The sequence below is a fragment of the Andrena cerasifolii genome, chromosome 4, assembly GCF_050908995.1.
Source record: "Andrena cerasifolii isolate SP2316 chromosome 4, iyAndCera1_principal, whole genome shotgun sequence".
Lineage (NCBI taxonomy): Eukaryota > Metazoa > Arthropoda > Insecta > Hymenoptera > Andrenidae > Andrena > Andrena cerasifolii.
Genome location: NC_135121.1, coordinates 1,706,709 through 1,730,007, shown reverse-complemented (window position 1 = coordinate 1,730,007; position 23,299 = coordinate 1,706,709). Strand labels below are relative to the sequence as shown.

Sequence of the window (23,299 nt, the reverse complement as noted above, 5' to 3'; positions counted from 1 at the left end):
GCTAAGTGACGTGATTCGTCGTTTTGAAAAAAAGCACTTGGTCGAAATAGCAAAAAAAAAATAGTAAAGGTCGTTTTTTTAAACTTTTTTTGTGAGCCTGTAATGAAAATTAAAAAAAAACCGTTTGTAGGTTTAAGTAAGGTTTATATACATGCCTAAAATTTCATTAAAGTCGGTTAACGTTGCTCTGAGCTATAAACGCTTAAATATCGCAAAATAAGGTCGAAAATGGTTGATTTCGGGAATTTCGCGATTTTTGACCTCATTCTGTGATATTTAAGCGTTTATAGCTCAGAGCAACGTTAATCGATTTTGATGAAATTTTAGGCATGTATACAACTTGCATAAATCTACAAATGGGATTTTTAAATTTTCATTACAGGATCAGATAACAAAGTTGGAAAAACGACCTTCACTATTTCTTTCGCTATTCCGACCAATTTCAATTTTTTTCAAAACAACGAATCGCGACACTTAGCAAACTGATTCTTCTAGCTTCACAAAAAATCTCAAGTCGTTTGGATTAATTTTAAAAAAGTTATGCGATTTTAAACGGTGGCCGAATACTTTTGCACACCACTGTATATATATGTACATGTTGGTTTTTAGGCGTTTGTAGCTAACCTTTGTAAGTAAAAGCCAAGTTGATATCTAATCGGGCCTAAGAGATTTTAAGGAGCCCGAGAAAATACAGTTTGCCCCTTTTCACCCTCTTGGGGACGGAATGTCCAAAAATACTTCCTAGTACTTTCTAAATTTCACATTCGTAGGTTAAACAGTTTGAGCTGGGGAGCTGGGCGTGGATGAGTCAGTCAGTCAGTCAGAATTTCTATTATATATATAAATGTAATTTTGCAATGTAGTACATATTTGGACCTGCATTTCCATGCTTTACTCATGTTTACTAACAATTTCATCATGCTTGTAAATATCAGTTATATTTTTGTATCTGCAAGTGTCTAGCGTTTCTTGTGATCATTACTTTTATTTATTCATTTAAGCGATTCAAGATTATGTGATTTACCAAATCAATAAATGGAAAAAAGGAATGCATGGCATGTGGTAGCGAATGTGTTATGTGAAACCATTTGAGTAAACCAGTGTCTAGAATGTGGTAGCGAATGTGGTATGTGAAACCATTTGAGTATTCGTTTGTAGTTTAAATAAATTATTCGATAAAGAAATTATCTAAATTGCAAATCTTTCTTCAAAAATACCTGTATACTTTTTTTCATCAACGAGAAAATAATTACCCAGTCAATGCTTTTGGTAACTACAATACTTGAGGTATGAGATTAAGTCAGGCTTACAAACATGATGAAGTTGTTTGAAAAAGCATGGCAGCGTAGGTCTAAATATGTTCTGTGTTGAAAAATTACATTTGAAATATCTTTTAAAACTAATCATTTTTCGACCCAAGTAGCTGAATGCTTATTTGTAGAGAAAAGGGCATTCTATAGCGCTATGTGTTTGTAGTTTATGAATATTGTTTGTAATATTATACTCGCATTAGCATTATTATCAGTGTAAAAGTCGTAGAATTTTTGTTACAAAGAAGTCAGAAATTCAAACGAGTCGATTACTCACAAAACGGCCGCGTGGTGCTCACTGGCGCTGTGATCCGCGCCACGGATCATGCTGTTTTCTATAGCGTGTCTCGGGAGGCAGGAGTGGGGTTGACAAATAGGGAAACCGCTCAGGCTTGTTTTCAGTGGGCGAAGTTGCGCACATCCACGCATGCGCGTGATGATCCCGCGACGTCAAATCAATTTGGCGGAACAAGCAACTAAATAACTATTATTGTTTGAAATCAAGAGATGTCTAAAGTTGAAAATTTACATTTTTTTTCAAAACCGAATTTCTCGAAAACATAGGGTGATAGCGACAAACGGTTTGCGGATTCGTTTTCAGCGCACAAAAATCTATAAGAAATGGCTATTGAGTGTCATAGATCAGACAGGCTGTTGAATGGGCTCTTGAATCAATGAAATATGTTCCTTTTTCACTACAATCGCGTTACGTCTCAAAACAGAAGCACATAGCTACTCCACTTCGCGACTATATATAAAACACATGTACTTAAATAATATTTTCTGATGCTCAACTGTGAAATATGCAAATTTTATGAAAATATAGATAAGTCGCGAAACTTGGTCAAAAATTAAAAACTTTGATCCGGTTTGGACCCGGTCAAATATTGACCGAATTAAAAAAAAAAATTGCCTCCATTTGTGTTTCCCAGACGCAACTTTTCCGCACTAGGCTGTTTAGAGTTTCGAAAATTTTATTTTTTCGGCCCACCCTAATATACACTTACATGTGTAGTGTATTATTGTACTACTTAAACATAAATATAAATTCATTTAAAAACTAAATTTACAAAATAGATCTAAATTGTTTAATAAAAATATGGATATAAAAATACGCGTATAAAATTTATAGAGTAATTCATAATTCTAGTATTTCTGCATGAAAATCTTCTGTTTCTGTAACTTCACCCGGTGGGTATACATTTTCCATCGTGTTCATTATTTGGAAATCTCTTTCTCCCTGGTCAATTTTATGATCATTTGATGTTCCACATTGAGGTTACAATAAATATTCTATGAATGTGCCATTCTGCTATACACAAATACAAACATTTACATCCAAACCAATATCATTAACAAATATATTAAAACAGAATTTTATTATTTCATTTTGATGACAATCTTGTTGCATTTTTTGCCACACATGAAAAAGATTCCGATTCTCAGTTTCACCCGTCCATTGATCTTGCCTTATAGAGCATCTGAATGTCTCCAGCTTTGCTGGATGAATATATTGCTCAGAGGTTTGTAATACTGATGCAGCACACGAAGTCGTTTGCACATCTGTTGTTTCCTGACTTTCTGTTGATCGCTTGAAAATTTTTGAGAAATCAACATTTTCCACTGCAAATGGATATAGTCCACAAGCTCTAAAACCATGACTTAGAATTGTTGGGAGGTCCATTTCACTGAAAACTTTTTTCAGTAATACAGCGAAATCACTTTTTGGCACACTCAGCACTTAAAGAAGTATAGAGTAGAGAAAGCTCTAAATTTGTATACAGTAGAGAAAGCTCTAAATTTGTATAGAGTAGAGAAAGCTCTACTCTATACAAATTTACACTTTTTCTCCAATGCGTTTTTAGTGGAAAAAACATGCTCACGTCCATCGGTTGCATGAAGTGAGTTGCATTTGGTGGCAAAATTGCCAATACTATGCCACGCGTGTGGCAAAACTCGCTTAGCGGCTGCGTCAAGTGCGACACATGCCCGTCCATAAATAAAATTATAGGTAATTCGTAATTCATTTTTACGATCCACAGCCAAAATGTATTTGCAACATATTCATAGAAAAGCATGGCAGTCATCCACCCTTTGTCTGAGGTACCAGCACAAAAGTCCAATGGTAAATTGGCATATATGTTACTGGGGACTCTCTTATAATTATTGACTACCATCGTTGGGACTAACTGCTCCGCCGTGACAAGGAGTGACAAATTTCCTTTCTCGTTGTTATTTACAATTTTGTACACATTTTTTAATCCTATTCTTGCAAGTACGGAACCTCCTTTGGGATTTAATAATAATGAGATCTCGTCGCTATTAACCTTTAGAGGGCCGGGCTGACCACTATAGCGGCCACCTAAGAATTTGGATACTTAGCCGGTCATTTTGGTGGTATATATGCATAAATTTTAAGTAAATAAAATTTACAATTTCAATAAAGAAATCCCGGCACTCTAAATGTTAAAGATCCTAATAGCATCAATATTCTGTAGATTTTATTTTTTAAGATATTTGCCAATATCATTAAACCACGACGTAACATTGTCTTCGGAGACTGAAGTTCGTGAGAGCGAAACATTTTCGCACATTCTCACTTTTAATTGTGGATGTCGACGTAAGAACGACTCAGACCAATGCCGACCTGGTCGACCATTGTTGGAAGGAGTTGAAATATTTAATTTTTTAATTGAAACACCCACACTATTTAATAAGTGTTCTTTGGTCACCGGATTTCCATGGGTCGACATAAATAATATCCACTTTACAATTCTATTTTTGTCGGCCCCACTTATGACCGTAGTAGGTCCTGATGTATTGCTATTGTATTTTTTCTTTATTTTGTCATGGATCGTCATTTGTGGTACGATAAATACTTTGCTGGTAGTATTTATAGGAACACCCGATTTCACTGCTTCCAAGGCGTTCTTCACTGCGGCTTCATTATATGTTTTACGTTTCTTCACAATTTTACTCATTTTGATAGTTGCTGAGATAAATAATATGAAATGATATACTTAAAGAGTACAGGTATAATGGCCATTAGAACTGTTTATTACATATACAGGGTGTGACATTGTTCGGAAAACACTCGAAAGTTGATTGTAAAAGATTCTTAGACAGGGCAGAAAAATAATGTGCACTGGCTTTTGCGTGTAACACTTGTCGCAATGTATTTTAAAAGAAAACACTTAACCAACGATGTTGAGTTTAACAATTTGAATGATTTTAAGGTGTAGTGATAATATTTATCATTGCGCTGTATTGTGATTATTCAAGAAACTGATACGCCGCGTGGATGCACCACGTGGTGTCCACGCAATACTATTTATTGGGGACTTGTGAGTGGTCAGTGGTGATTGTGGATCTTATAAAAAGGAGTGGTGATATGGATGTAAATGATTGGAACAATAAGTGAGTGTGAAAAACCAGGGAAGGATTGTAGAATTGCACTGCGCTTTTCGACACGATTTTTCGCGGTGAATAACACACAAGAGAGAATGATTGAACATGGCCGTCGACCGTTACGCGTCTTCACTCTTCTCCTAGAGCGCAGCGCGGCACCCCGATTGGCTCATCGATCCGCGCTGATTGGTTGATCGATCAGCCCAGATTGGTGTTGCTCATAGATCAGCGTCGCTGAATCGCGGCCCGCGAGGTGCTGCTGTAGAAGTGAGTGTGGCGGAGAGGGGAACTAGCTTAATCCCAAACAGCCATCTTTTATGTCGGTATGTGAATATTGAATAACTTAAAAAAAACAACCGATTTCCACATATGAGGTATTTTTATTTAATTTGGTCTTTTACAATTTATTTGGACTAGTTTTTGAATACAACATCAATCAAGTGGCGGCCTTTATTGGCCAAAGCAAAATGTGTCCTTTTAGCTGCGTTTTCCATCACTTTTTCGAGCATCTCGGGCGGTATAGCGATGATTTCGGCACGAAAGTTTGCCTTGAGCTCGTCAATGGTCTGAGGCTTGCTAGCGTACACTTTGCTTTTCAAATAACCCCACAAACAGAAGTCCGGAGGGGTCAAATCTGGAGATCTGTGGGTGGCCAGTCAATGTCGCCTTTTTTGACACCACACGTCCAGGGTATTTTCGTTGCAGAAACTACATTGTTTTATTTGCAGTGTAGCATGGCGCACCGTCTTGTTGAAACCAGTAACCGTTCAGACCTTTTTCACACATTTGTGGGCAGACATAATGAGCCAACATCCACCGATATCGATTCCCATCGACTGTTTCGCCTTCTCCGAAGAAAAATGGCCCAATGATGGTTTTGGCGCAAACGCCGGCCCAAGCAGTCACTTTTTGGTCATGCAATGGTGTTTCATGGATCTTGTGTGGATTCTCCGTTCCCCAAATGCGGCAATTTTGCTTGTTAACGGCGCCAGAGTGTGTGAAATGGGCCTCGTCAGTCATCAAAATTTGCTTCCAAAAATCAGGTTCAGCGTCAACCATTCGAGCAACTGTTTGGCCGTATTTCAAGCGACGTGAACGGTCTGTCGGCAATATTCTTTGAGTCAATTGCACTTTATACGGAAACAAATGCAAATCATCCTTCAAAATGCGCCGCAAGGTGGTTCCACTGACGCCAAAATACTGAGCGCGGAGACGATACGACACATGTGGGTTCTCGGCAACACTCTCTCTTACCGCCTTCAACCAGTTCATTGGAACGTCTTGGGCGTTGATGAACGGCACGTCGACGATGTCCCACTGTCCCGTGCTCAACAAAATTCGACGCCAAACGACGAATAGTGTTGTCAGACGGTGCTTCTTGGCCACGATGTTTTCGACGATATGCACGTTGAGTTAACACAACTGAACGACTATTTTCAATGTACTGCGTCACTATTTCGGCGCGTTGTTTCGGTGTGAAGCGATTCTTGGTTAAAATTGTACTGAATTGACGTTTCAAAAACGTGTTTATTCAAGTCAATCCGTTGATAAATGTTAAAGTTATTCAATGTATACATACCGACATAGAAGATGGCGCACCTTGTATCAATAAACCCACCACCGGTTATGAATAGAGTATAATATGTACATAACTATTAGAATTAAAGTATATATATGTTACTATACGGACGTAACGGAACCATGGCACACATTGCTCTACGAACGATCGCAGTACGAACAGAACGATCTGGAATGAAAAGGGAGGGAACAAAGCAAAGCTCTCGTGGCGGGAAGCGTAAACCTCTTCATAATATTATAAACTAATTTGTTAAGTAAATATTGCATAAATCTTTATTAATTTATACTTACAGTGTCTATGTGTATTAATATTCTATGTGTATTAATATTCTGATGCTTTCTGAGAAGGAAAATGGAGGGCAAATAAAATTGGATTTAGCAGTTACAGAGGGAGCCAGTGGGCTTCGAGGGGCACGGTAATAGGGACAAGCGTTAAATTCCTGTCCCAATTATCGGATTCACTTTAAAAATACGAAAACGTTTCAAGAGTGCTCATTTTGCTATTTTTTTCATAAAATTTGTACCTTTTATGATATACCGTCACCAAGGGTAACTTTGACCACCTTTCGTAAATATTTCTACTTTCCTTCCTTGTAACTTCCAAAATAATTCAAATTTCATAATGAGGAAAAACACTGACAAGGGAAGGTCCCAAACCTGAAAATTAAAAAAAATCTGAAACTTTGTGAATGTGTAGGGGATTTCTTCCTGATTACAACGCAATTTTTGTTTGCTGCCCAAATTCACTCGAAGGGGGTGAAATTAACCTCTGAAAATTCGGCTATTTTCCGATTTTGTGTTATTGTCTCAGCAGATGTTCGTGTGGAGACCCCCCTTTCCACCTCTTTTAACGCATCATTTACGTCTTTCTGACAATATTTTTTCATATAAACTGTCTTTGTTTTATTTTGTCCCTTTCTGTCCTTGCCTATTTAGTTAATATAGAAATATTTGAGGTTATATGTGTTATGTTTTAACACTTTGCCGGCCGCTTATTTATCGTATCGCCGTTACGTTGCTGCCGGCGAGTTTCACCGCTGGCGAAAAGAAATCACGCGTACGTGACAGCGGCCGATAATAGTTGGCGAAGAGAAGTCACGCGTACGTGACAGCGGCCATCAAGGTGTTAAGCCGTTGTTTGCGGCCATAAAAGTAAATGAACGAAATGTATACAACTGAAAAAAAATATAGAATCTAATACAACATCGTTACAAATAATGTTTAATATTAAATAATTACCTTAACTATCACATAGAAAATGTAAAAACGAAGCATATATTTGAAACACGTGTCGCGGCTAGGTACTACATCTGCCGCAGGAGTGAGCACTTAAGGCGTTAGGCCACCTTGGACGAAGCAAAGTTATAGTCATTTTCGGTAATTTGTTTTTTAGGGAAATATGTGAAATGAAATAAATGGAAAATTCTATATGATGCCTGTTACTGTACTACTCTCGACGGAACAAGTCGTATTTTTTTTCGAACGAAATGGCGGGGGTAAATGCTATTGTGGCACATTCGGGGAATTCGAGGTCGCATTCGAGTCGCGGTGGCAGTCCCCTGACACCTTGTCCCTCGTCGTGGGGTACCGTGTTTCCTGAAACAACTCAAGAAACGGGGGGGGGGGGGGCTACGAAGGTAGCCTCCGCAGCCCAGTCCACTGATTAGCTTACAACTACTCTTCCGATTCTTCGTAAAGATCTTCAACCAGTCCTCGAGCAAGAGTCTTCCTTGATCTTCGGTCGACGAACGACCCATCTCGATTAAACGACTCCACTCTTCGGGGGTTTGGCGATCCTGCGACGGTATTCGACCTCGAACTTCCTCCGTCGTGACTTCGCACTCGGCCTTTCTGCGACGATGCTCGCCCTCGAACTCCCTTCGTCGCAGCTCAGCAACTCGGCGCACTCCAGGCGCCTCCACGCTGCTCCGGTGTGGTCGGTGAACTCCTGGACGTACCTGCGTCCCTGTCGGAGTCGCACCTCCACCACCAACACTCTGACGCTCCCTGTATAGCGTCCTAACTCGGCCTCTTGTGATGATGATTCCCCGAATCCGACGAGCCCCTCGATTCTTCTTGCACTTCCAAGTCGAATCGGCATAGCTGCACGTTGTATCGGAATGACGTTCGAGGACTCATGCCGTCCTCACGGAAAACCGTTCCTTTCCGTCTCAGGAGATGTCAAAACGTCAATATTGCACGATACTCGCGAGAGAGCCAACTTCAGTGCGTACTAGGGATGGCGATACATGCCAACTGTACCGATATTTCGTATCGATATATATTGAAGGACAAATTATCGATACAGATGAAATATCGAAAACCAAGTATCGATACAGATGAAATATCGAAAACCAAGTATCGATATCGTCAATATCGATACTTTTATTCCATTACCCACATACATTTAGGACGACTTTTAGGCGTGTTTAGACGTTTGTATGCTATCTGCGTATCTGCAGTTCGAATAAAATAAAAAAAGAAAAGTAAATATTTTTTAAATTACAAGGTTTCCATGAACAATACAACAATTAGAAAAAATAGTTTTATTCAAAACGTATTTTCATTCAAAACATATTTTCATTCAAAACATATTTACATTCAAAACATATTTTTATTCAATACGTAGTTTCATTCAATACGTATTTTATTTCAATACGTATTTTATTTCAATACGTATTTTATTTCAATACGTATTTTTAGTCAATACGTATTTTTAGTTAAAACGTAGTTTTATTCAAAATACCAATCTTCCAGTTAAACGATTTCTGTCTTCATTTAAAATTCTACCGGCTTTAGAAAATAATCGTTCGGATGAGACGGATGTTGCACATATTGTTAAATATTTTTTAGCCAACTTGCTTAAATTCGAGTTACTAAATTGATTCCAAAATTTCAGTGGACAATCTTTCATTGGTATTGGAGGTTGATTTAAATAATATTTCAGTTCTTCCGGCATTTCATTTTGGTTTACCACTTCCTTCGATTTGGTAGAAGTTATTACCAAATTTTCATGGTACGACCATAAATCAGTTTTTTGAACTACTGTCTGCGTGGAAGTTTGCGTTTGTTCTGTATTACTAGTATTTAAAACTATACTATATACAGCCCTGATTATTTTGTTAATAGCATGTGAGCAGGCTATTTTATCCGGAAAGTGAAGTCGCTTAAATCGTGGATCCAAAATAGTGGCTATTGCAAGATTTGATACTTTTCTTACGCAGCCAAATCTTTGATCGAACTGTTCTAATAACAGTTGTTTCAATCGAACACCAGTATTTGTTTCAGGATTTGTGACTTGTAAATTTCTTCTTAGAGTATTTACTATCGGAATAATCTTACTGCCTGTTAGGTAAGATTCTCCGGATACAATATTTGTAGCATCTTGAAATGACTTTAAAAGTTGAGCAAATTCTTTAATACTCTGTAATTCTGAAGAAGTTAGCATCTGTGGAGCTGTAGGAAACTGTAACAGTATTATACCTATTTTTTCTGATAATTCTATAAATCTGTCAAGCATAGCATATGTAGAATTCCACCTTGTTTCTACTGATTGAACAAGCTTTAGATCTGAAACCGATCGCAGTTTGTCAGCAACAACTACAGATTTCTTGAAGTGTTTTACTATCGTTTTTACTTTCTTGCATATAGATTTTATACTATCGTTAGTATCGTTAGTATCGTCAGATTCCATCATGTTTGCAGGTACCAAGTTTAAGCTGTGCGCAAAGCATGCTAAATGTTTATCGACACCAAAAGCATCTCTGATAGCTTTTTTTATATTAGCTGCACTGTCAGAGACAACTATTATTATACTATCTTTATTGATCTCCCAATCGTTTATTACTAGCCGCACTTGAAGGTACTCGGAGGTATGTGTCTCATCCAATTTAGTTACACCAATTGCAATGGATTTATATTCATCATTTAGTATAAAATGACATGTTACTCCCAGATAGCTCTTCACATTTAATGAGTCCGTCCAAATATCGGTGGTAATAGATAAATGCTCTACGTTTGAGAGCTGAGATTTAATCCTATTCGACATCACCACGTACTTTTCCTCTATCATGTTTGTTACAGTTTTTCTGCAAGGTAATTTATATAAGGGAGTGATAGCTTTTACAAAAGTTTTAAATCCCTCTTTCTCAACAATCTGATATGGCATGCCATCCTTTGCGATCATATATAACAGTTTGTTAGTTATTTCAGCAGCTTTTAATCCGTTGTCTTGATATGACCTTTGTTTGACGAAAGTCGCATCTAATTTGAGCTGCTTTTTGGATATTCCGCTTAGTGCGGCTGATGATGCTGAGGGCCCAGAAGTTACAGATCCTGTGGATAATGTCGGGGCTGGATCTACTTCGTCAAAATGTTCCAAGGCACCATCTTCCTCTTCATCCTCATGCCTCCGCTTTAGTGTCGGCGTAGACTTATCTGTGGTAGTATGAGCCGTCACCATTTCAAGTTTGCGATGCATACGCTTAAGGTGAAATCTTAAATTCGTGGTATTGCCACATCCCTTCACCTCTTGCTGGCAAATTATGCATATTCCTCCCGTAGATGTTTTTATGAAGAATTTCCAAACTTCGCTTTTTGAGGGCACTAAAATAGACAATTAAATAAGATAGACAACAGGTTAAATATTTTAGGAAGAGATTCTACAACTACTATATATTATACGATGAATATTGAAAATTATGAAGAGAATGTTTATGTTTGTAAAAGGATCATAGGAAATTTATATGCATACTGTTGTGTGATGTGACAACAGCTAAGACACCAATGAATTTGAAATAATTATGTTACCAATACCAATGCTGAAACGTACAAGTAAAATCTGTTTAAATCAATATAAAGCATGCGTGTGCGACAAGAAAACTGATAAATAGTTCATAATTACATAAATAAATAATATGTGATACTCACCTTTCAATAAAAATTCCGCGTGACCGGCACGTGCCACGTGCATACGAATTTCAATATGGCCGCATCGTTGTACATCGCTGTTCCGTTATGGTTTCGTTCAAGGTTTAATTATAACGGTTGAATGTATCGAAATACGATATTTGTGATTATGTATCAATACTGCAATATATCGTTACATTAAGTATCGATACAAAATATCGAAATTCGGATTGAAAAATATCGATATTTCGATGTATCGATACCTGTATCGCCATCACTAGTGTGTACGTTCAGGGAGACAGATTACATGTGGGGGGTGGTGGGGAAACATATGGGGAAACATGGGGAAAACATATCGGGACCAGTGGAAAACAGTGGGAGAAACATATGGGAAAGCACTGGGGGAAACATATGAGAAAACACTGGGGGAAACATATGGGGTACGCCCCGGTACTCTTGCATCAGTAAACCAGGACCAACATTGTCCCACACGCCGTACGCTAGACCATCACAGTAAACCAGGACCAATATTGTCTCAGACGCCGTACGCTAGACCATCACAGTAAACCGGGACCATCATTCTCCCAGACGCTGTATACTAGACTATCACAGTCTTCTCAGAGACATTGGTAAAAGGGATAGTGGACAGAAGGCCAAAGTCGATTTCACCAAGTAGAAGATTTCATAAAAGCATTAGGTGGTCTCAATACACATGGAAAGATCCATCTCACAATTTGTTCTATTTTTCGCGTCTTACAAGAAGGGACCGCGATCACGAGATATGCGGATAACCTCAGGAGACGTCAAAACGTCAACACCTCCTTGTCATCGCGGGTGACTCGTCGAGGAGCCAACTTCAGAGCGCGCTCCCGTCCTTTGCGAAACGCGCGTCACTCCCGTTCCGTTTATCGATGACCTGTCGTTTTATACGTTACCCAATGAGAACGATACAACTATACTCCCTTTCATTTAAGAAGGAACCTGCCGACCGACGAGTTTAGAGCGGTTCTGCGCAGGTTGACGCTCATTGGTGCCGGGAGCAGCCACTATTGGCTGTACCCCCACCAACTCTTTTTCGGAGCCAATGAGCTCATTCTACATGCGCGAAACGGGTTCCTTCTTAAATGACTTTTGGTGTAGGATCCGGATTCCCTATTAGTAGGTCGGCTTCCCGTGCTCCCAGAGCCGACCCAGCAATGGCCAGTTCCCCTCTCCAGCAGCTTCCTCGCCGAAGCCTTAAAACCGCTCCGATGTCTTCGACCGTCGTCGTCGCTCCGCTGCTCCTGTGTCCATTCCCCGATGTCGGCGGGCCTCGACCGCCGTCGCCGCTGCGTCAGTGGCTGTCTCTCGCCGCTGCCGCTGCTTCTGTGGCTGTCCCTCGTTGCTCAGTTGCAGGGTGAATCGCACGCAACGGCTCCTTGCGTATCGCATGCAACAGCTCCTTGCGTATCGCATGCAACAGCTCCTTGCGTTTCGCACGCAACGGCTCATTGCGTATCGCACGCAACACCTCCTTGCGTATCTTCGGGATCCGTGGCTACGCATCCCACTTCTGACACCAATGTTGCGCCGGAGCGTTTCCACCACCGGCCACCCCGATGCAATGGATAGAATAATGGTTACACGGGCGTACACACGACTGAACTATATTGTTACATAGGGCAATATCGGTTACAAATGTACAACCCGCACGTTCGAACGCAATGGCGTTCGGTATAAGACCGTCTTCTTCTCGGCCTCCCGATCGCCCTCTTGAAGGGGGCCGACCTTCTTCTATCTTCAGCTACGAGCACCACCAGGCAATACACGGGCCGATACCCGGTGCTCGCAACAATACCATTGGTAATAGAATTTGAATTATCCAATCCTTTCGCTCCATATATTTTAAAGGCTTTTTCAAAGGTGCTTCCATTGTCTGTCACAGTGGCAACAATTTTATTTCGGCTTAAACTAAATTCACAGTAATTGGTTTCTAACATGTCCACTACTCTGTTAAAAGTATGTTTGGTTCACAGTCTCCGACAAGCGAGACATGCTGCCCTTCACTGATACGTTGTAGAGGCAAGCCAGAGAACTGTGACACCGAAGAAAAACTTCTCTTACTTGACGACCAAACATCAGCCGACGTGCAAACATATTGAACATTTTTCAATGTCGTTTTAATTTTTTTTTACGCTTGAATAATAAATCTATTTTTCTGCTGATATGATATCGGTTCCATAACGGTTATATATCGGTTTTATAAGAGTAATGACACCATTGGTTACGCATCGGGTATGCACGTTACGTTTTAAAATATTTACGATCAATGTCACATTTTTCGAATGGAAATTCCATTTCAATCAAAATTGATTTGCCTAGTCTTCTTATTATTTGCAGCTCCACGGTGTCTTCCTTATCATTTTTATGTTCTCCTTGGATTCCCTCCTCACGCGATTTCTTCTTCTTCTTCCTTTTCCGCTTCACGGATTTCTTTTTCTCCCATGTACGGTAAAGATCCACAGACATTTATAATTAGTAAATGTGAGAATCATGGTATACCTGCCAATGGTTAATGGTTATAGATGATTCCAGCGGCAATCGGGAAAGTTAAATAGCCTCTGCCGGCGCACACTGGTATAAAAGTCACGTAGTGGCAGCAAATGTGGTTCACAGAAAGGGAAGACGAAATCTGAACACGCTACTGTTTTCATTTGACGCGTGAAACGGTGCCTTTGAAGTACAGTTTCCCTTTTGCCGGTTATAAGTTGTGTAAATCCGGAGATGTTGTAACAACTGTAACTACGTAGAATGTTTTGTAAACCTTTTATCAGTAAGACTTTCGCTTGCAAACAGTGGTCGAAAATCGCGGAAAACCTGGCCAAAATGCTAATCTTCATATTTATCATTTATTTTTATGTAGACGGATATTTTAGGCTAGGGCACGCGAATATCCAAATTTCATTTTAAAATTTTGTAATATTAAATAACTTACTTTTGTTGGACTTGTACTATGACGTTCAGGTTCGGCGAGCACCTGAAGAATGGCGGGAGATATTTGGTTTTTGCCTTGTCTATTGCGTTTCATCGAAGAAATTAATATGCATAGCATTACGAAACATGCTCCTATGCTGAAAGATGCAATTTATAGCTACCAATTTTTCTTTATCTTAGTTCTATATGGCCTAAGCTTTAAATTGGGCCTAATATCACCACGGCATTTTACGGCGTACGTAACTTACTTTGTATAAGTCTACAGGGTGTCCCACTAAGGAGTGGACAGCGCGATATCTCTTAAAGTATTGTCGATAAAAATATAAAAAAATAGGGAATTGCATGGTTCGAGGGGGCCCATTTATTAGCGCGAACGAATTTTGTTTTCGATTATTATTTTAAAAGATACGATGGTCAAGTTCGGTTTTTCAAATGGAACTATTTTTTTTGAAGACCTGAGTTGATAGTGCGTTCCAAGACAAATTCAATAAGCTTTAATGTATACACTTTATTTCCACTGGTTTTTAAGATATTGCGCTTGCAAAATTACTGATTTTCACTGGAAGAAAACCCTCTGGAATAGGAAGGACCGGGGTCGGTCTTACTGGCGCTACGGGTGGCATTGCCTGTTGAAACTGATACCTACCTGCCAAAGGTCTACGACAGGGTTCGCAGGCCCAAAAGCTGGACAATTCTTTTCCGTCAGAAATGCTACTTAGGTAGGTACATCTGCGGTATCCAGAAGCGCATCGTTACTTTTATTTCGCACTTACTTCTACGCTCGGATGGCCGGTTCTTTTGGGAGGGATGCAAGTTGGATTGGTTAGGTTAGGAGGAGTGAAAGTTGCTAGACTAAATTTCAACCATAGGGAGCAGATTGTATCAGAACCAATCCAATTTGCATCCCTCCCAAAAGAACCGGCCATCCGAGCGTAGAAGCAAGTGCGAAATAAAAGTAACGATGCGCTTCTCGATACCGTAGATGTACCTACCGAAGTAGCATTTCCGACGGAAAAGAATTGTCCAGCCTTTGGGCCTGCCATTTCTGGCGTAGACCTTTGGCAGGTAAGTATCCATTTCAACAGGCAGTGCCACCCGTGGCGTCAGTAAGACCGCCCCCGGTTTTTGCCATTTCAGAGGGGTTTCTTGCAGTGAAAATCAGTAAATTTGCAAGCGCAATATCTTAAAAACCAGTGGAAATAAAGTGTATACATTAAAGCTTATTGAATTTGTCTTGGAACGCACTATCAACTCAGGTCTTCAAAAAAAATAGTTCCATTTGAAAAACCGAACTTGACCATCGTATCTTTTAAAATAATAATCGGAAACAAAATTCATTCGCGCTAATAAATGGGCCCCCTCGAACCATGCAATTCCCTATTTTTTTTATATTTTTATCGACAATACTTTAAGAGATATCGCGCTGTCCACTCCTTAGTGGGACACCCTGTATACCTCTTCATTGTCTTCTTCATGAACACGAGTTTCAATACTTCTCTATAATAGATAGCACTGTCCAAAATTTAACTCTTTTTCTATTCTGTAACATTCAATACCCGTTTCTTATAGATTTTTGTGCGCTGAAAATGAATCTGCAAACCGTTTATCGTCATTACCCCCAGTTTTCGAGAAATTCGATTTTGGAAAAAAAAATGCAAATTCTCAACTTTGAACCCTCACGGCCACAACGATATAAGTTATTATTGAATTATAAACATTTAAACAAGTTTAAACAACGATCAAAGGGAAAAGGACACCCGTAATGCACCAATTTTTGCAGATATCTTTCTATATATTTAAAAAACTAAGCGTCTAGGAGAAAATCTGACTACTCCACGCTATGCAGCAGACATTTTTCCTCCGGAAACCATCAACAGAAATGGTGAAACACCTTTTGTTTTTAATACAGAAACGAAAGAGTTCGGCAAAACATGCGGCGCGGGGAGTACTAGCCACGCGCGTTACGTGATTCTGTGACGCTGAGCGGCAGTGGACGCGCATTGGCGCCACTGTCGACACCGCACGTTTTGCCAAACTCTTTCGTTTCTGTATTGTTAACAAAACGTGTTTCACCACTTCTTTTGATGGTTTCCGAGGGAAAATTGTCTGCTACATCGCGTGGGGTAATTAGATTTTGTTGGTTGAAATGTATAAAGGAGTATTTATTCAGACGTAGCTTACATGATGTCTCGTGAAGGAAACGAATAGATCGAATCGCTTGAAGTCAGCGCAGAGACTAGGAATAAGAAACAACAGACGGTATAGACCGCGTTCGTCCTGCGCATACTTAGGCGCGCTATATGAATTCGCTCGCCTGACAATCTCGTATCAGATTTTCTCCTAGACCCTTAGTTTTTCAAATATATAGAAAGATACCTACAAAAATTGATGCATTTCGCGGGTGTGTACTTTTCCCTTTGATCGTTGTTTAAATATATTTAAATGTTTATAATTCAATAATAATTTATATCGTTATGTTCGCGAGGAATAATAGAATAATATGACGGAACAAGCAACCGAATAACTATTACTGTTTGAACACAAAAGATGTTCAAATTTGAAAATTTATATATTTTTTTTCAAAATTGCATTTCTTGAAAACTGAGGGTGATGCCGACAAACGGTTTGCGGATTCGTTTTCAGGGCACGAAAACCTTCTAGAAACGGCTATTGAATGTTACAGATCACAATGGCTGTTGGACAGTGTAATTCCTAAGATCAAAAAGGAATATTAGTGCACCTTTCTTATAGACTGGGCTTCAATAAATCATAAATGCTATTAATATAATCATTCCGAAAAATGTGCTGTATATAACGTCTGACTTTAAAAGCTAAAAAATGATAAAAATAACGAGAAGCAAGTATCAAAAGTTATCACTTCACAGTTCCTACATGATAGCCATGATTCTTATTAATGAAATTATGCTATTTCTATCATTGAATTCTGAAGATTTTAGACCACTGTTGCACGTGAAGACAAGAAGGCGCACGCACGTGTTGTTTCCTAAGTTTAAAATTGACCATTTATGACTTTTTTCCTTTACTACCTACTATACCGGATCATAATAATCTGCATCATCTACTCCCACGGTTTAACAAATGAGAAACCAATTTTGGAAGACTCCCCTCCCCTGCTTGCCTAAAAAATGGAAACGTATTAAAACACGAAAGTTTCTGGAAGCATCGCATTTCCTTTGGTGACTTCACCGTTTTCTGTTCGCGTGGTGAATTTTTACGTGTTGTGTGTATTTCAAGAAATGGAGTGGAGCCAAGAAGCAATTATAAATTTCATTGACGCCCACAAAAGTTTTGTGGGACCCGAAACATCCGCTTCATTACCACAGAACGCGGCAGCAAGATGCGTGGGATGAATTACGCGAAGAAATGGGAAAAAGTGTAGAAGAATTGAAGAAGAAGATAGAAGGTTTACAGGCATCATTCAGGCGTGAACGATGTAAAGAGAGAAAAAGCATCGAAACTGGAAAAGGTGGTTAGTTTTAATTAAAATATTACTGTACTTACGCAGTGTTGACATTTTATTTTACAAACTCAGAGAATTGAATGAAACAATTTTTCAAATGCTTCTTACATTACATTTAAAGTACATTACATTACATTTATGAAGATATGAATGAAATATGTCCATGCATTCTTTATGAAAAATACATATATTACATTTTTATTTGTTTTTGCAGGAGCAGGCGTTGTTTATAAAAATTCCTGGTTCCCGTACGAATCTTTGCAATTTATTCCGGACAAAAACTCACCATGGCGATCATTGAGTACTGTAAGTAAATATATATAATAAATTTGAAAGTGTTCGAAAATGTAGAGTAAATTTGATGGTAATGAGGATATTTAGAAATATATTACCTTTAAGTACAACTGCTTTGCCATTTTAGGCAACTTTCGTTTAAGAAACACTCAGTCAATTCTTCGTGAATTTCTTTTGCTTTTAGTGGTGGTCTTCGCGTAACCCTTTGCATTGGGAAAAATGATGCGTGGTCATCACTCCTTCTACAATTTTTATTATTCATTTCGTTAGTGAATGTGCCGTCGATGGTCCCTGGCGGAGCACAAATCGCTGCCGAATCAGTATTTCTATTAAAAAAATGGTGTAAATACACCGTGGCCATGACGATTGCTTCTGCCTTTTCCAGCTGTAAAGGTTGAGTTGAGCCAAGAAATGGGTTTTCAGAGTAGCCGGAATATTGTAGATAATACGCTAAAAGTACTTTCTACAAATATTCGTGCTCTAAATAGCCTATAATTGAATACTCGTTGTTTTGTTCCCTTCGCGTGTTGTTCAGGATATACTTTCATAATTTTATCACTCAAAGCGAAGGCTTCCTCCACAATAAAGAAGTATGTCCTTAGAAGTACTTCAGTCGACCTTACGTTTACGGGAGCAGCATACGGAATAGATAAATTATTATTTAATAATTTAGAAAATTCCGTATTAGAAAATTGTTCGCTGTCCGAAATTCTTTCCTGGCAACCCACGTAACGGCAAAGTTAAAATTATACGTTGCATCGACAACAGCCAATAGTGCAATGCTGAATGTATTTTTATAATTGTAATAATCACAATCAATGCCGTTTTTTAATTGACACTGTAGCACTATATGTTTCTCATCTATTGCGTTCAATACGCGTGGGAATAGGGCGGTCCAAAAATTTGAACATTCAAATGTGTTGGTGCTCATACATTTTTTGTTCCTTTTGATGAGAAAATGTCTTACAAAAATTTCGAGGAAATTCGATAATATTTAGAACTGCCTAAAGGAGGTTGAGCTCTTACTGCTTTAACATGAGACTAGGAAACTTTAACTGAACACGAAAATTCTCAAATTTATTTCATATATTACAGTTCATTATACCTAGTGATTATACTATGCAACAATTTACAGAAAGTACCATTGCTTATTTCTCAGTCGGCTTGCTTTTCAGTCCTTGCGAAAAGTGTACTTTTCTTGGTATCTGGAAAGTGTTTCCGGCGGCCCACCACATCTTGAAAGTGTAATTGTTTCTAACTTTTCTGCTTGGTGACAGAAGAAGTGACAGTGGTAGTAAGAATGATTCCCCTTTCAGCACTATCGTTGACAACTTTAAGGACCTTCTTTGCTTCTTGGAAGGAATTAGTGCACCCATGTTCTTGGTCAGAAATGAACTACCCAATCGCAAAACTTCAAACAAGAAATGGGAAACAGATCAAATGAAGTAGTCAAGTGTTTTGTTGCTCAGGTCTTCTGTCCCGGTGTATCTGACCGATCTGCCTTTCGCCCTTGAAATGTGTGTTCTTGTAAGCGGCCCAGTGGGGCCATTTCTTGGTTCAAGTACCACAAATGGCGACTTATTGCTGCGATTGCCTTTTTTGAGATTACTTCAGAAGTTGTCCTGTAGTTAGAAACTTCGCCTGCTCCTGCAAAAACAAAAAAAAATGTAATATATTTTTCATAAAGAATGCATAGACATGTTTCATTCGCGTGGATCAACACAAAAAGCAAACCGAATTCAAGGTAGGATTTTTTCTCAAGACTTTTCAGCTTGAACTGTTTTAGAAAGAGATTAATCTTGAGCACGTAAAGCAATTTTAACATTCATTGTGCGTGATGAATAGCTCCAGGAACTCGGAAGTTACTACAACGTGGAGGAATCTCTCCTAAAAAATCAGAGTGAGGTCCAATACTTCTCGATAGTCTTCGCTAAGTAGATTTCCTGACTTACTCATGTATCATTTGCAAAATTTATTTCTTCAATCTTGAGTAACTTTGGCTCTCCGTTTAGCCGGCTGTCGCTGTATGGTTCGTATTCTCGCTTTTTAATCTTAGGTCAAAATGTATGGAATCGACAAAATATCAAAACATTTGGGCCAGACGTTGCACCAAATAATGCATTGAAGAAATTTCCACATACCGCTTTAACTACGTGTTGTCAACATGCTAGCCAAAGCAGTTCTTTCTACAGCTTTTGCTCGAGTAGAACACATGCCCCATTCAAGCGACCTGTATTAACGACAGTCGTATCAGAGAACATTCCAATGATCTGATCCTGAACGTTCCAGTCAGGAATTACCTGTAAAGCTACTTGTCCAATATTCTCAGGAAAGAACAGGAGTTCCCTTTTCAACTTTCGGAATTCCTAAAAGTTTTCCAACTTTGAGGCCGGAGACTAAAACTGCAACTCGCTGCAAAATAGCTGAGAGTAGTGTTTCTTCCAAATGGATTACTAAAAAAGAACCATCATACGAGCGGCTTTCGTGTTTGTAGTATGTTGGAAACGATGATGCGTTCTCGGCTGATGGATAAAGGAAGCTCGGCTGCGTCCGGGTGCCCATAAGTTCGTTAGGATGTCTCATAGAATTGAAGGTGCGATAAAATATTGGGACGCCCGCTAATTTTATTCCTTTTGGTGTGCTAAGTAAGTATGCAAAATTTCGGTACAATCGGACTATTCTGAACACTGCCTCAAGAAGCTTAAAGTTACGATATACTACACACTTTTTTATTATTTTTTATTTTTTTATCCACTTTTAGAAAATAATCGTTTTGCTTGGAACAGAGGTTGCTGGAATGTATAAATATTTTACCACCATAGTTCAAAGACTGGACAAATGGAAAATTTGTACCACCTTCGTTCTTGCACCACTTAACGATATCTTAACGATATTATCGATATATCGTTAACTATCAATAAGTTGATATATTTCCAGTTCCATCACACATTTGCGTACATACAGGGTTGCATATTAAAAAAACAGCTGTTTGTGAAATCGCAGTTGCGTTCGAAACTTTGAGACAGGGTTTACAATTGTTAGATCGAGTCGAAATGTCGCACACATATTTATCACAGCAAAGGGAAATAAATCAAGGGGCGTCTCGGACCGAATTCTTAAACTTAAAAAAAAAAGTTATTACAAGGGACACCCTAAAGTTCGTGCAACTGCAACCAGAATATAGGCTGCTTTCCTGTTGCTCATGTTCCTGCGATCTAACAGAGATGCAAGATCTCCAGAAGTAACAGTCGATGCACTCATTGTCGCACGCTTCTGTATAGTTTGCGACATTGATGAAGCTGTGTCATCAAAGCATATCTCCGTATCTTCGGCCAACTCATCATCCAGGTCACTAATTGGATCGGCCTGTTCGCCATTCGAAGACCTTGGCAACTGTGCTACCTCGGTCGCCTGACGTTTCCTCATTTCTTCCTTCTTAAATCGTTCAGCCTCTTTCAAGGATTTCATTGCTCCTTTACATTTCTTCTTGGAAAAAATGTATTCTCACCCCGCCCGTGACATATTTTCGTTGCAACCTCTTCAATTTTTATGAGGTTTAAAGCATCATGATAAGCAATGTAAGAGGGGAGATTGATTGACTTCACAAAATCAGCTTCTCTGCGAAGATGAGCAGAACTTTTACGATTCTTATTACGGTAAATGTTTCAGCACTTTTCCACTAATGAATCCATCTTTCGGACAATGTTTCTCTCCTCAGAATTTGGAATCCAGGCTTTGTTCCAAATCTCACAGATCTTCTGCACAGCAGTTTTTACGGCATCCTTTTGAGACATATTTGTCTTTTCGTGATAATGAAAGTAAACTCTCAAAACTTCAAGACTTGTTGCTAACACTGTGCCACCAAAACCTGCCAGTGGCTCGCCAATGAGGTAAGTGGCACATTTAGAGCACGTTTCTGACATTATTAGTTACTTGAAAAAGAATGGCCGTTGAAAACACGATCAGTGTTGATATGTGAATTTATTACCTTTTTACTCGGTAGTATCTATTGGTGAGAATTGACACACGCGTTCTTGCCCTCCAATACATCAGTACAACGAAACAAAAACGTACTGAAACGATAGTGATGTTTCCTCATTTAAACAAATGACGATCGAGGTACGAAGAATTTACATCGGACGGGCGAAGTCCCTGAGGTGGGAGTAGGTTATCATCGACGGGCGGTGACCACCACCCTACCACTCGCATATCAACTCTGGCTGTCCCGACAACAGTATCTATATGGTAAAACTTCAAACCTGATGGGGCAGTCCTAAATATGATCCAAATCGTTGAATTTTTTTGTGAGCTGCTTACTCGATAAAAGGAACAATAAAATCCTGAACACCAACAATTTATGAAAGTTGATTTTTTGCCTATGGTTTTTGAACCCTCTAATATGGGAATTTCCACAAATCGTCATACTTCGTAATTATAGAGAGCCACTCCTCTTGCGATATAGGTATCTAAGACAACAGTAATTAAATTAAATAATTACTTAAATAAATCTACGTGCGCGCTCCGGCGTGTGAGTAAGTGAGTGAGTAAGTGAGTGTGGCGGCCGTCATGAGTTCGACGTACGGTGGCGATGGACCTGGTAGGGCGACCGTAGAGCGAGACAAAAGAGCATGACACGGGCAGTCATGCGATGTGCTCATGCATCGATATTGAGGAAACCCCCCACTTGGGGTGAGCCAAACGGGCTTGGGATAGGCTGGGTCCGACGGGCGACGTCTCCAAGCGGCCGAAGGAGACGAAAGCCTGGGAGGCGCATGTAAGACGGCATTGGAAAAGCGTAAAAGTGTTCTTTTACTTCTTTTAGATCTGTGCTTTTAATTACTAATATTTTTTATCCCTACTCACGGGCACGTGGGAGTTATTAACCTCACTCCTACAAATTGTGTGCTCGTCTGGGATTCGGTCGAGATAATTGAAAGTGACAGTGTGCAGTTTTGGATAGTGAAAACCAAGTACAGCGCGTAAATAAACTATTGGTCATGGGTCTTAGGGGTGAATCTATCCCTCTGGATCAGCGGATATTTGTAAAAAAGAATGTCCGCAAAATTGTTTATAACATTGATAATTAATGTTAAATTTTTTTTACATGAACGTATTCTGCGCAATGAGAGGGGAAACGTTTGAAAGAAGTCATATATCGCAAACGAACTGTTTTCTTAGAAAAAGTTTGTAAAGATTTCTGAACGATTCGATTGTGTGTCTCGCACTGCTAAGCGGGACCAGGCTTTCCCCCAAGAACGGGAGTGAACACCCAGCCGGACGCCAGCATCCATTTAAAAAAGTGGTCTCCGTTTTTAAACCGCGAGGACAAGACCAGCTGCCCTCAGCC

General features: G+C 39.3%; 2 protein-coding genes across 2 annotated transcripts in view; one reads left to right on the top strand and one right to left on the bottom strand.

The window, feature by feature from the left end:
- The window catches only part of LOC143368050 (ubiquitin carboxyl-terminal hydrolase MINDY-3 homolog), a 207,655-nt gene that overhangs the window by 6,515 nt on the left and 177,841 nt on the right, over positions 1-23,299 (top strand). The gene's annotated exons all lie outside the window — the stretch shown is intronic.
- Positions 9,034-11,003, bottom strand: LOC143367929 (E3 SUMO-protein ligase ZBED1-like). The gene has a single exon (XM_076810196.1). The coding sequence runs from the start codon at positions 10,774-10,776 to the stop codon at positions 9,034-9,036; it is 1,743 nt and encodes a 580-aa protein (XP_076666311.1). The 5' UTR covers positions 10,777-11,003.